We start from the raw sequence: 12,402 nt of genomic DNA, 5'->3' as shown, positions 1-12,402 counted from the left end.
CATCCCAATTTTCAGAGTCCTCCTTCCAATCAGCTCTCAAACTTTAACATAAGAGACCCTGTCGTGAATTCAATTTGTCGTGGAATCCAGCTACAGGATTGATTAGATGTTAGATTTGTGCTTCAGAAGTTTTGGCTCTGTGGCTACGGAATGCAAGTGTTTTTCTTTTGTTTGTTTTTTTTAAGTTTATTTATTTATTTTGGGAGAGAGAGAGAGGAGAGACAGTGAGCATGGGAGCTGGGGAGGAGCAGAGAGAGAGGGAGAGGGAGAGGGAGAGAGAACGCTGTCAGCGCAGAGCATGAAGCGGGCTCTATCACACCAACCTTGAGATAATGACCTTAGCCCAAATCAAGAGTCAGACACTCAACTGACCGAGCCACCTAGGTGCCCTACAAGTATTTATTTTAGGGCAGGTAGAGAAGCTTTCAGAACCAGACCCTGAACAGGAATTTAGAGCATTTTCTTTCTCTTAAGTTCTCCAAAGCACTTGGAAGCAAGCAACCAACCAGCTCGCTTTTCCTCCCTCCCTCCCTCCCTTCCTTCCTTCCTTCTCTCCTACTTGCTTCCTCCCTTCCTCCCTCCCTCCTTGTCTTCCTTCTCTCTTTTGTTCATATACTAGATAGGACCCCTAATAAAATCTTGATGAAGGTATCTTTGTCTTGTTCCCCATCTCAAAGGGAAAGATTGAAATATTTCACCATTAACCAATATTTGCTGTAGGCTTTTGTAGATACCCATTTTTAGATTAAGAAAATTCCCTTATAATATTCTTCATTGCTAAGAATTTTTTTTATCATTAAACCGTAAAGTTTACTAAACACATTGGCTACATATATTGAACAATCGTATCTGTTTCTCTGTTACTCTCTCTCTCTTTTTTTAATGTTTATTTCTTTTTGAGAGAGACAGAGACAGAATGTGAGTGGGTTGGGACAGAGAGAGAGGGAGACACAGAATCCGAAACAGGCTCCAGGCTCTGAGCTGTCAGCACAGAGCCCCACGCGGGACTCGAACCCACGAGCTGCAAGATCATGACCTGAGCTGAAGTCGGATGCTCAACCGACTGAGCCACCCAGGCGCCCCTCTCCATTACTCTCTTAATGTAATGAATTGTTTTAGTTTCTTTTTGAAAGACAAACTGATTTTGAATTCCAATTTTATATTCTTGGAATACATCAACTTGACAAAATATTTTATAATTTTTGTATGTTGTTTAATGTGCTTTTGTAATGTATTTTAGATGTTTTTGAGATATAATTTACATATCGTAAAGTTGCTCTTTTAAAGAATACACTGTAATGATTTTTAGTATATTCGTAAGGTTGTGCGACCAGCACCACTCATTCTAGAACACTTTTATCACCCCATTCCTAATGTTTTTTAGAGAGATCAGACTGTAATATTTTTCCCGTGATTTAAATATCCTGTGTAATATTTTTCCCATTTCATTTCTCCCGTGAGAAAAAAAAATGAAATATTTTTCTCATGTCCTTATGAGGTTTTGGTATCAAACTTACAATAGACTCATAAAGCCACCTGATTGTGTTCCATAGATTTGTTTCCCTTTAAGGCATTATTTCTTCCTTAGATATTTGAAAAAAACTCACCAATAAAGCCCTATTGCCTATAGTTTATGTTGCTGGCAGTTCTTTTTTTCTTCTCCTTTTTTAAATCTCCAAGTTTTTATTTAAATTCCAGTCAGCTAACATATAGTGTAATATTAGCTTCAGGAATAGAATTGAGTGATTCATCACTTATATACAACAGCCAGTGCCCATTACAAAGAGTGCCCTCCTTGATAGCCATCACCTACTTAACCCATCCCCCTGCCCGACTCCCCTGGAAGGTCTTTTTTGCAACATTTTTTTCACACCATCTAGACTTTTTATTGAAAGACATATATTTGTATATTACTACATATATATATAAAGTGCTCAGTAGTAATCATTCACTTCAATGAAACTTTACAAAGTGAACACACCCACATTAATAGCATTCAAATAAGATATAGCACATCAGAAGCTTCCCCATGCTCTTCCTCAGTGATCATCTTTCCCAAATAACCATTATTCTGGCTTCTATCACAAGGATTAGTTTGCCCCGTCTTGAATTTTCTATTAAAGGAATCAAAAAGCATGTACTCTTTTGTGTCCAACTTCTGTTGAGTGTTATATGTAGGAGACTTATCCATGTTGTTGTATATGGATCAATTGGATCTTTTTTTTAATTGTTGTATGTATTTGTTTTATGTAATTGTTTTATGTAATTGTTGTAAGAACTTAACAATTAATTTGTAAACTCGGCTGTTTGTATATCAGCAGTATTTTATGCATGTGCATATGCAATAAATATCCATATATATGCAAATACAAATTTTCAAATCTTTATATATATATATATGCACATCTATATAGTGTTTATATTTACATAAGTGGAATTGTTGAGTATGAACGTAGCCAGTCTTAATAGATACTGCCATAAGATTTCATACTGTGGTTGTACACATTACACTTCTACCAAAATCAGATGAAAATTCCAGCTGCTCAATATCTTTGTCAACTTGATAGTTATCAATTGTTTAAATTTCAGCAATTCTAGGGGCTCACTGTGGCTTTAATTTGCATTTTCCTAATGACTGATGATGCAGAGCACCTTTTCATATCTTTGTGCAGTGCCTGTTCAAAATTTTCACCCAATGTTTGCTAGTTGTGTATCTTTTTTATTGTCTTGTAGAAATTCTTCATACACAATAAACATAACACAATAAACAAAACACATTTTCTTCCAGGCTAAAATTGGTCCTTTTGTTTTCTTAATGATGTCTTTTGATGATAGAAGGTATACATTTTTATAGTGTTTTTTAATAAGACTTAATAAATCTTTTCCTTTCTAGTCACTACTTCCTCTGTTCTTTTTTTTTAATGTTTTTATTTTTTATTTTTGAGAGAGAGAGAGCAAGTGTGAGTGGGGGAGGGGCAGAGAGAGAAGGCGAGAGAGAATCTTAAGCAGGCTCCACACTCAACATTGGGATCCCAGGATCCCAATCCTGGGATCATGACCTGAGCCTAAATCAAGAGTTGGATGCTCAACCAACTAGACGGGCCACCCAGGCGCCCCACCACTTTCTCTGTTCTATGTAAGGAAGCTTTGCCTGTCATTTTATCTCTTAAGTTGATGATTCACCTCAGATTTATTTTTTGTGTGGTGTCAAGTATGGTCAAGGAATGTATTTCCTTTTTTGTATGTGTTTTTGTTTGTTTTTTTCCTAATGGGTAGGCAATTCACCTAATACTACTGATTTTAAAAACCATTAAAAAAACATTTTTGTATATCACAATACAATAGTTTAATATCTGTGTCAGGTGTCATTATATGTGGGTCTCATTTCAGAGAGGTTCTGTGCTATTTTCATTACTATAGTTTTCATTACTATAGTATTTCATTGCTATAGTATTCATTACTATAGTATTCATTACTATAGTATTCTAATAAGAGTTGATATCTGGTGGCATATCCTCTGCCATGTACTTCTTCCAAGATTTATTTGGTGATTCTTGGCCCTTTGCATTTCCATATAAAATTTAGAACCAGTTTGTCAGTTTCCACAAAAAGAATACTGCTTGAATTGGCATTGGGTTTCTATTGACTCAGCAGATGCAATTGTGGGCCACTTACATTTTTTAATTTTAAATTCATGAACATGAATTTTTGAAATTTTTGAAATCTTAATAATATTTGCCAATTTACATTATAGAAAATAATGTAAACATAGATATGTAACATTGAAAAATGTAACATTTTCTAATTGTTTCTTAAACACGCAATCATTTGACCTTGGAACCAACAATCTTGCTAAATTTACTTAGAAATGCAGTAGTTTATCTGCATATTCTTTTGGATATGCTGTATACATAATCATGTCATTGGTAAATAATTATCCTATTTTTTTAATCTTTTCCTTTCTTGCAGCTTTTTATTTCTCTTGCTTTACTGCATTGGCTAGAACCTCCAGTACAATCTTGAATTAAATCTTGAATTAAAAAAATTTTTTTGTAATGTTTATTTTTGAGAAAGAGAGGCAAAGTGTGAGTGGGGGAGGTGCAGAGAGAGAGAGAGAGAGAGAGAGAGAGACAGAATCCAAAGCAGGCTCCAGGCTCCAAGCTATCATCACAGAACTTGACGTGGGGCTTGAACCCACAGACTGTGAGATCATGACCTCAGCCGATGTCAGATGCTTAACAGACTGAACCACCCAGGTTTTTTAATAGTCATTATATTGGTTTTTTAATACTGGTTTTTTAATAGTCATTATAAAGCATGATGTTTACAGAAGGTTTTAGGGAGATATTCTTTATCAGATTAAGGAAGTTGCTTTTTATACCTAAGTTGCTAAAAGATTTATCACGAATGTGTATTCTAATTTATCACTGTGTATCTAATGAGACGATCAGATCCTATTTCTCCTTCATTGTGTCAGTTTTTGTGCTTTTACATTGATCTCACAAGACATTATTGTTGTTTTTATAAACAGAGTATTTATACTCCTCCATCTATTAACTATTTCTGCTATCCTTCCTCCAAATTGCAGTTCAGTCAGTTCTTTAAGACACTATTTTCCTTCAATCTAAAAAATTATCTTTTAGCATTTTTGTATTGTAGGTCTTCTGGCAATAGATTCTTTAAATATTTTTCTAGGCATGGTTTCTTAAAAGTTATCACCCCTATTTTCTGGCTTCTTTTAAAATTGATTGCTCTTGATTTTTTTTTTTTACAATATTACTATGATGTGTCTAGGTAAAGTTTTTCCTTTTTTTTTTTTTTTTAGTATTTGTATTGTTTGAGTTTGTATGGCTTCTTGAATCTGTAGGTTTAATGATGTCTTTTATTGGTTTTGGAAAATTCTCAGCCTTTACTTCTTCAAATGTTCACGACCTGTGTTATCGCTCTCCTCTCATTATCAGAATTCACTTAAACATGCATTAGGCCTTCCTTATCCCTCTATCCTATAAGTCTATTACTCTTTTTTATGTATTTCTGATCCTTCTGTGTCTCTGTGTTTTATTCTGGATATTTTCTTCAGTCCTGGCTTCCAATTCATTGATCTTTATTCGACTGTGTCCCACCTGCTGTTAATTCCATCAGATTCTTAATTTCAGTAACTGTATTTTACAATGACAACAACTTTTATTTGATTCCTTTCAAAATTTTCCCTGTTGTTTTTAGTTGTTTCTTGTTCTTACCAAAAGTTTGGGTTTCGTATATTTTACCTTTGAATAGATAAACATAATTATCTTAAATCTGCGAGTGAAAATTCCAATAGCTGGGGTCCTAACGGTTCAGTTTCTATTGTCAGTGATAACGCTGCTTCTCATTCATGTTATTTTATCTCATTAAGTATTTTATCTCATTAAGTATCTCATTGATTGTATGTCAGGAATTATACTTGAGAACCTTTCTCCGTACAAATAAATTCAAGGTCTTAGAAAACGAACCTTCTTCAGGAAGGATTTTTGTTGTTGTTATTTCTTCCAGAAACCTGGGGACCTAGCAGTCTGGGACCACTTTCATTCAATTTCAGAAACTGTTATTTTTCTAGGCCACCCACAGTACTTGAGGAACAACTCCAGTAATCTTGATTCCCAAGGCCTATTTCTTTGAGGTCCCTATAAGTATACAGCAGAAGATATTACCAAGGCTTCCACCTTGCAAGATCTGGATTCCACTTTAGTTCCTTGACTCCATGAGACTATCAAAGTCTGCTCACCACTCGGATCCCCCCTCCTGATTCAGCTATCCTTCCCTCAGAACAGCAGCCTAAATGTCTCTTACCCAGCTTTTTATCTTCTATCAGATTATGGTCTGGTAATGCTTCACTAGTTCATTGCTTTCTGATACATCCACAGACATAGTTTATATTTTATCCAGCATTTATAGTCTTTCTTGGGGCGGGGGGGAGAATGCAGGGGTAGAATGATGTTTGATTTAAATTGTTAAGGTTACCCTTATCAGAAGGAGTATCCTTCTTAAGAATTTCTATTTTTAATTTCAAGTGTTTTGGAGTTTTGGCTGAAGTTACTTCATTCTAGTTATATAGTATTATAGTCGTACAATGTACTATGTCCTACTTCCAGATTTTCAACTGTATTGCGAGTTGTTTGTTTTTTTTTTTAATGAACTAATATATGATCCCTTTTACATGGGTATCATGTTGTGATACCAAACTTAGGCTTGATGAAATGAGTTGGTAAGTTTTCTATTTTCTACATCTTGTGAAAAATTTGAAATTACATTTGAAAGTACATATTACCTGAAAGTAACTTGATAGCATTTTTATGTAAAATATTTTCTTCTATTCTTACAAGTTTCTTTGCCCATTCTGGCTTTCTATATCTTCTTGAATGCATATTGGTAATTTACATGTCCATTTATATCATTTAGATTTTCAAAATGTTTAATTAACATATATTAGCCTACAGCTTTATAAATTTCTCATATATATGCAAATATATTTAATACTATTTCCCACTGTTGTATATCTGTGTTGTTTCTCTTCCCTTACATTTTTTTCTTTTAGCAAGGGTTTTTTTTTTTTTTTTTTTAAAGCTTTACTGAGCTAATAACAAAAATGAAAATTAAGAAGGAAAATGGAAAAGAGTAGGGGAAAGCTGTGTAAAGTATGGTAAAATAAAATGATCAAAGAGCTGTTTAAGATGAAAGGAATGTGAATTATATTAAAAATGCATATGCTTATAGGAAATAATGTAAGTAAGAAAGGCAGTATGCATGCTATTTATTATGCCCACCTAAATTACGACTTTGTACATTGAGGAGGGCACCTGTTGGGATGAAAACTGGGTGTTGTATGGAAACCAATTTGACAATAAATTTCATATTAAAAAATAAATTAAAAAATAAATTATGACTTTGTAAAAACATACCCACATGTGAAGAAAGATCAAAAGCAAATAGCAAATGTAAAAAGAGTTATACTCATTGGATCTCTGACTAGTTATTTTAATTCACTATTATTTAAGTCACTGTCTCTTTTCCCAGGAATTCCTTGTGGGCCGCCCCCGAACATTGCCAATGGAAGTTTCACTAGCATCAACAGAGAATATTTTCCATACGGGACGGTGGTGACCTATCGCTGCAATTCTGGACAGAGAGGGAAAAAGCCGTTTGAGCTTGTGGGCAATCCGTCAATATATTGCACCAGCAAAGACAACCGCGTCGGCACGTGGAGCGGCCCTCCCCCTCAGTGCATTATACCTAATAAATGCACACCTCCGGAAATTGAAAATGCAATAATAGTATCTGAGCGCAAAACCTTATATTCCTTGAATGAAATCGTGGTGTTTATGTGTGAGTCCGGCTTTGACATGAAAGGACCCTCCAGTGTGAAATGCCAACCTCGAAACAGATGGGAGCCACAGCTGCCAAGCTGCTCTAGGCGTGAGTCTGACTGAGGCTTTGAAGGGGCCTACAAATGGCATGAGTTGTAAAAGGATCGGGAGATTAGTGTTTGTTCCGGGGGAGGATGCGTGGGAAGCAGTGTGGGTCAATTTGGGGGGATGGAGCATGAAATTAAGAAAGTGGGCGTGTGCATGTATGTGTGTGTGCACTTATGTGTATGCGCCTTCGTTTTGAAAGCAGGAGCTTAGTTAATCAAGGAAGGAGACATTTGAGACTCTCCTGTTGAGCACGTCTCCGGGCGAAATACCAGCTCCAGTATCTCTCAAATATATTGAAAACTGAGGTGGACTTTCTAGTCAGCTGTGTCACAAGCACTCCAATTTTTTTAGTCTTTATTTATTTTTGAGAGAGCAGGCAGGGAAGGGGCAGAGAGAGAGGGAGACAGAGCATCCGAGGCAGGCTCTGCACTGTCAGTGCAAAGCCTGATGCGGGGCTCGAACCCACTAACTGTGAGATCGTGGACCTGAGCCGAAGTCAGACGCTCAACCGGCCAGGCGCCCCTGCGATCAGCACCTTAAATGCATGATCTCATCTACCCTTCACAACACTCCTTTACAATAGGGCTATTCTTATATCCATATGGCAGTGAAGTTTGTTTGGTATTTCAGAGGTTGAGTAAACCGTCCAGATCACGTGCTATTAAGTGGAGTACCCAGGAATGGAAGCAAATGGGTCAGACTCCAGACCGAGTTCCCTGGTCCTAGTTATACTTCAGTCAGCATCTCTCCCAGAAAATAAGAAACTGCCTTATGAAGACAGATATCATAGCCTCAGACTAGTGGCCAAGACCTTAGAGTTTGTCTGTTCTGGTCCATCTCCTACATTTTATCATTAGGAATCTCAAGTTGAGAGCGAAAGTTGCTTAAAGCCAAACAGATTTTCCCTCATTGTTAATTGGATATAGATTAGGTTGAAGTGCAAATGAGCTCAGATGCCTTGAGCACGAAGAGGGCTATGAATGGAGGTCGCCAGACCTTGAGTCAAATACTCTTTAAGCAATATGCCCTCTCGTTACAAGGATGGGTTTATTGAGTGGACGTTGTTCTCAATGGCTTCTCTCAATGGCCTTGTATGCCACAATAGCTGCCTTAGGAGTGGATGGGTAAATGCTGTGGCTGATCCGTAGGGACAAAGACGGAGTTTACCATTCTTGTACCAACTAACACCAGCCTTGTACAACCACTGAGAGCTGGAAGGACAAACAGACAAAGTGATATAAATATGAATGATTACTACATTCGATCATAGGAGTACAGTAAAAGACATGGGAAATCTATTAAATAGATTTAGGCTCAGGCAGCCGTCTCCTCTGAAAGATGAGCCTGTAAATTGGATCGCCTTTCTACCAAATATGTGGGTGGAGAACCCCACCAATACTAATAACTCCATCTTGAATAGCCAGCACTAGAAGAAGGGACTTGTAAATGTATTTCACCTTGTGCTGGGGAGAACTTGGCTCTAATTATCTGCTTCGGACCAGCTGTGAGGTCTTCGGCTACATCTCCATATTTTTAACTTCCATATCAGTAAAAGGAGGGGGCTAGAGTATCGTTTGATTTCCCTTCTTATAACACCAAACCCTTTTAACTGTGTCTCTGACTCCTCAGAAGGGTTAGAATTTAGCAAAAGACATTTCTCCATAAATGACTGGTACTTTGCACCTGTGCTTTCCACAGTATGTGCGCCGCCTCCAGAAATTCTGCATGGTAAGCCCACCCCAAGTGACAAGGACAGTTTTTCCCCTGGGCAGGAAGTATTCTACAGTTGTGAGCCTGGCTATGATCTCAGAGGGACCGCTTCTGTGCGCTGTACGCCCCAGGGAAACTGGAGCCCAGCAGCCCCTACATGTGCAGGTACCTGCGGTTTCCTCTGGTTTGCAGATCAGTCTTCTTGTTCTTCACAGAGGCAGTCTTACCTCTTTGTTGTTGTTGTTGTTGTTGTTGTTTTCCTAGTGAAATCATGTGATGACTTCCTGGACCAACTCCCTAACGGTCGTGTGCTCTTTCCACTTAATTTCCAGCTTGGGGCAAAAGTGTCCTTCATTTGCAATGAGGGGTGAGTATGATGACCTGGCACGGAGACCAGGGACTCAGTTCTGGATGCTAATATGATGGTGCCCTGGGCAGTGGGGGTTTATCCAAAAAGCAAGCTGTCTAATGGAACAGAAGTACCAAAAAAGACTAGTATTTGAGGCAACGATTGGGAAGTATTGTAGCAACCACATAGAACCATGAACGGATGCTTAAAAAGGAAGAACAGTAAAATATACTGAACAGCGGAAGTATAACAACTGATCTTGACTATTGAAGTGAAACTATTTATTACTACTGATGCCTATTTATTACACGTATGAATAAAAAGTAATTTGTAGGCGCGAAGGGAGAAATATTGCAGAGGGCTTGTTTTAAAAAAGTTTGATATAGAAAAGAAAGTTACTTATAAGATAAGTGACATGCAGGGACTGTTTCAAGAAAATTTGAAACCAGTCAGTAGTGAAATGTGGAATAGGAATGAAAGAGTAAATGGGAGTATTTTTAAATCTAATTATATGTCATCTGATTAGGATTAGGCTGTGTTGAAGGAGCATGAAGACTGATGTTCATGTTCCAAGCAATGTCATTAACTCTTTATGTGACTGTAAGTGATCTTGGTATTATGTTCCCACACCGCTGACAGGTAAAAAGCATGTTGTTCTCAGTACATTCCAAGGGCCCTTCATCAGGCATCAAATATCTGTCACCCAATAAACACCTGGAGGCAACTCAGGCAGCTATTGGTCCAACAATAAGCCAGATGTTTGGGGATGATTGTCCTCCAAAGAATCCTCTCTTCTCACCTTTTCTTATTTTTCCTAGATAATTTGGTTTTCTCATCAATAATCTGGATATGCCACAGGTGTCATTTGGGAACATTCCGAATGTGTTGGCAAAAAAAGGGCACTCTCTGATGCCTTTCTCTTTGCTAACTTGAATTGGAAGTTGTTTCCCTCCTGGTCCAGTAAGAAAGGAAAGGGCTACGGGTTGCGTTAGAGGACAAAGTTCCTTAGAGAGACAAATAGGGAGCTGTCCGAGGGCAGTCAGGAGCAGACGACCTCCTGAAGGCCGAGGACCAGAGACAGTTGTTACTGCTCTGTCCTCACTGGAAACTGCAATCTCTCCAGACGTCTTGGTGTCAGACCCTCTATCAGCTGAGAAAACAAATGAGTGGAACTTTTTCACCCGGGGTTTAACTTAGGAACGAAACTGTATTTCAGCAGAAGGACAGAAGCTGAGATCTGTCAGTGAAGGGGAGAGAGACATGTGCACTCGCCCGGTCACTACTGCTTTTGTTCCTCAGGTTCCGTTTAAAGGGAAGTTCTGCTAGTTACTGTACCTTGGTTGAAATGAAAAGCCTTTGGAACAACAGTGTTCCTGTGTGTGAGCGTGAGTACAAGGGATATCTGTTCAGGTCTGCACCTTCCTCCTTGTTTGTTTGTTCAATGTGCTTTGCCTGTTAAATTATCTAACGTTTGCCCCTCTGTTTATCTTCACTTTTGATTGAAATATTTCTTTGTTGCAAGGATTGTTTCTGGGGGAAATAAATCTGCGCATCGTGTGTTTTGGATACCATGCTATAAACGTTTACGAGCATCCTTTGTGCTCCAGGTGGAGAGACATGCTTCACAGATGGAGAGAAATTTAAGGCCTGGGCTCTTCTTCCTGTCAAAAATGATACTCCCGCTTCCGCTTTTCTGTCCTCCTTCCATCATCTATTCATTCCTGTCCTCATTCTTTCAACAAAAATTTTTGAGCACCTGTTATGTGCCAACAACCAGTCTTCTAGACACTAGGAATATACCTGTCAACAAGAAAGACTAGGACCCTGCTTTCGTGTTGTTTATATTCTTGTGCAGAAGGAAAGACAAAGAAAATAACAAGCAAACGCATAAATAGATGATTTCAAATAACGCCAAGTGTTATTAAGAAAAAAAAAACAGAGTGATGCAATAAAATGGTTATATGAAGGGGGATAAGGAATGCCAGGAAAAGAATAAAGTCTCCATTTAAAATAAGGTGATTATAGAGGGGCACCTCGGTCCCTCAGTCAGTTGAGCATCCGACTCTTGGTTTCAGCTCAGGTCGTGATCTCATGGCTTGTGAGACTGAGCCCACGTCAGGTTCTGCACTGGACAGCATGGAGCCTGCTTGGGATTCTCTCTCTCTCTCTCTCTTTCTCTCTGGCACTTCTTCACTTGTTCATTCTCTCTCTCTCTCTCTCTCTCTCTCTCTCAAAATAAATAAGTAAACATTTAAAAATAATAAATAAGTAAAATAAGGTGATGATGAGAATCCTCACTGAGAAAGTGACATTTGAGTATTGGTGGAAAGTGGTTACTACCAATGGACGTAGACAGAGGAATAACTTCCCATACAGATGGTAGAAAGACCCAAGGCAGACACGTTCCCGGCATTTTCTTTGGCAAACCTGTTTTTGACATGTTCTCAGAAGCCGATATGGCTGATACAGGGCGAGGAAATAGAGGAGTAGTCGGAAGTGATAAGAGAGCGGTAACTGTACATCCCGTAACAACGTGGGTTTTCATTCTGAGCAAGATAGAAAGCCACTGGAGCATTGTAAGTAGAAAAGTAACATGATGGAATTTATTTTTAATGATATCACTTTGGCTACTCCGGAGAGGACTCAGTTGGAAGGAACATACCTTAGATCGAGATTCCCTGGAAAACAGTGTTGGAGGCAAAGCATAAATTGTCACGCTCTATTAGAGGGTGCCGTTCTGGAGCAACAAGAGTGAAGGAGGGAAAAAGGGTGCAGGAAGGAAAGAAAAGCTGATAAATAAAATATGCTGTGTTGCTGAGGTGGCCGTAGGCTTTACCAAAACGAGCAAACAAAAAAACCAGCTGGCTGTTGGCTCATATAACACATCCCTGA

At 38.3% G+C, this 12,402-nt stretch overlaps 1 protein-coding gene across 1 annotated transcript in view; it reads left to right on the top strand.

Moving 5' to 3' along the window:
* Window positions 1-12,402, top strand: part of CR1L (complement C3b/C4b receptor 1 like) — a 66,994-nt gene that overhangs the window by 16,562 nt on the left and 38,030 nt on the right. The window contains exons 5-8 of the mRNA XM_015543785.2: window positions 7,054-7,452; window positions 9,150-9,326; window positions 9,426-9,528; window positions 10,810-10,895. Coding sequence (XP_015399271.2) covers window positions 7,054-7,452; window positions 9,150-9,326; window positions 9,426-9,528; window positions 10,810-10,895 — 765 coding nt within the window. The remainder of the gene's footprint in view (window positions 1-7,053; window positions 7,453-9,149; window positions 9,327-9,425; window positions 9,529-10,809; window positions 10,896-12,402) is intronic.

This window comes from Panthera tigris, chromosome F3, assembly GCF_018350195.1.
Source record: "Panthera tigris isolate Pti1 chromosome F3, P.tigris_Pti1_mat1.1, whole genome shotgun sequence".
Taxonomy (NCBI): domain Eukaryota; kingdom Metazoa; phylum Chordata; class Mammalia; order Carnivora; family Felidae; genus Panthera; species Panthera tigris.
This window is presented reverse-complemented; position numbering and strand designations above follow the sequence as displayed.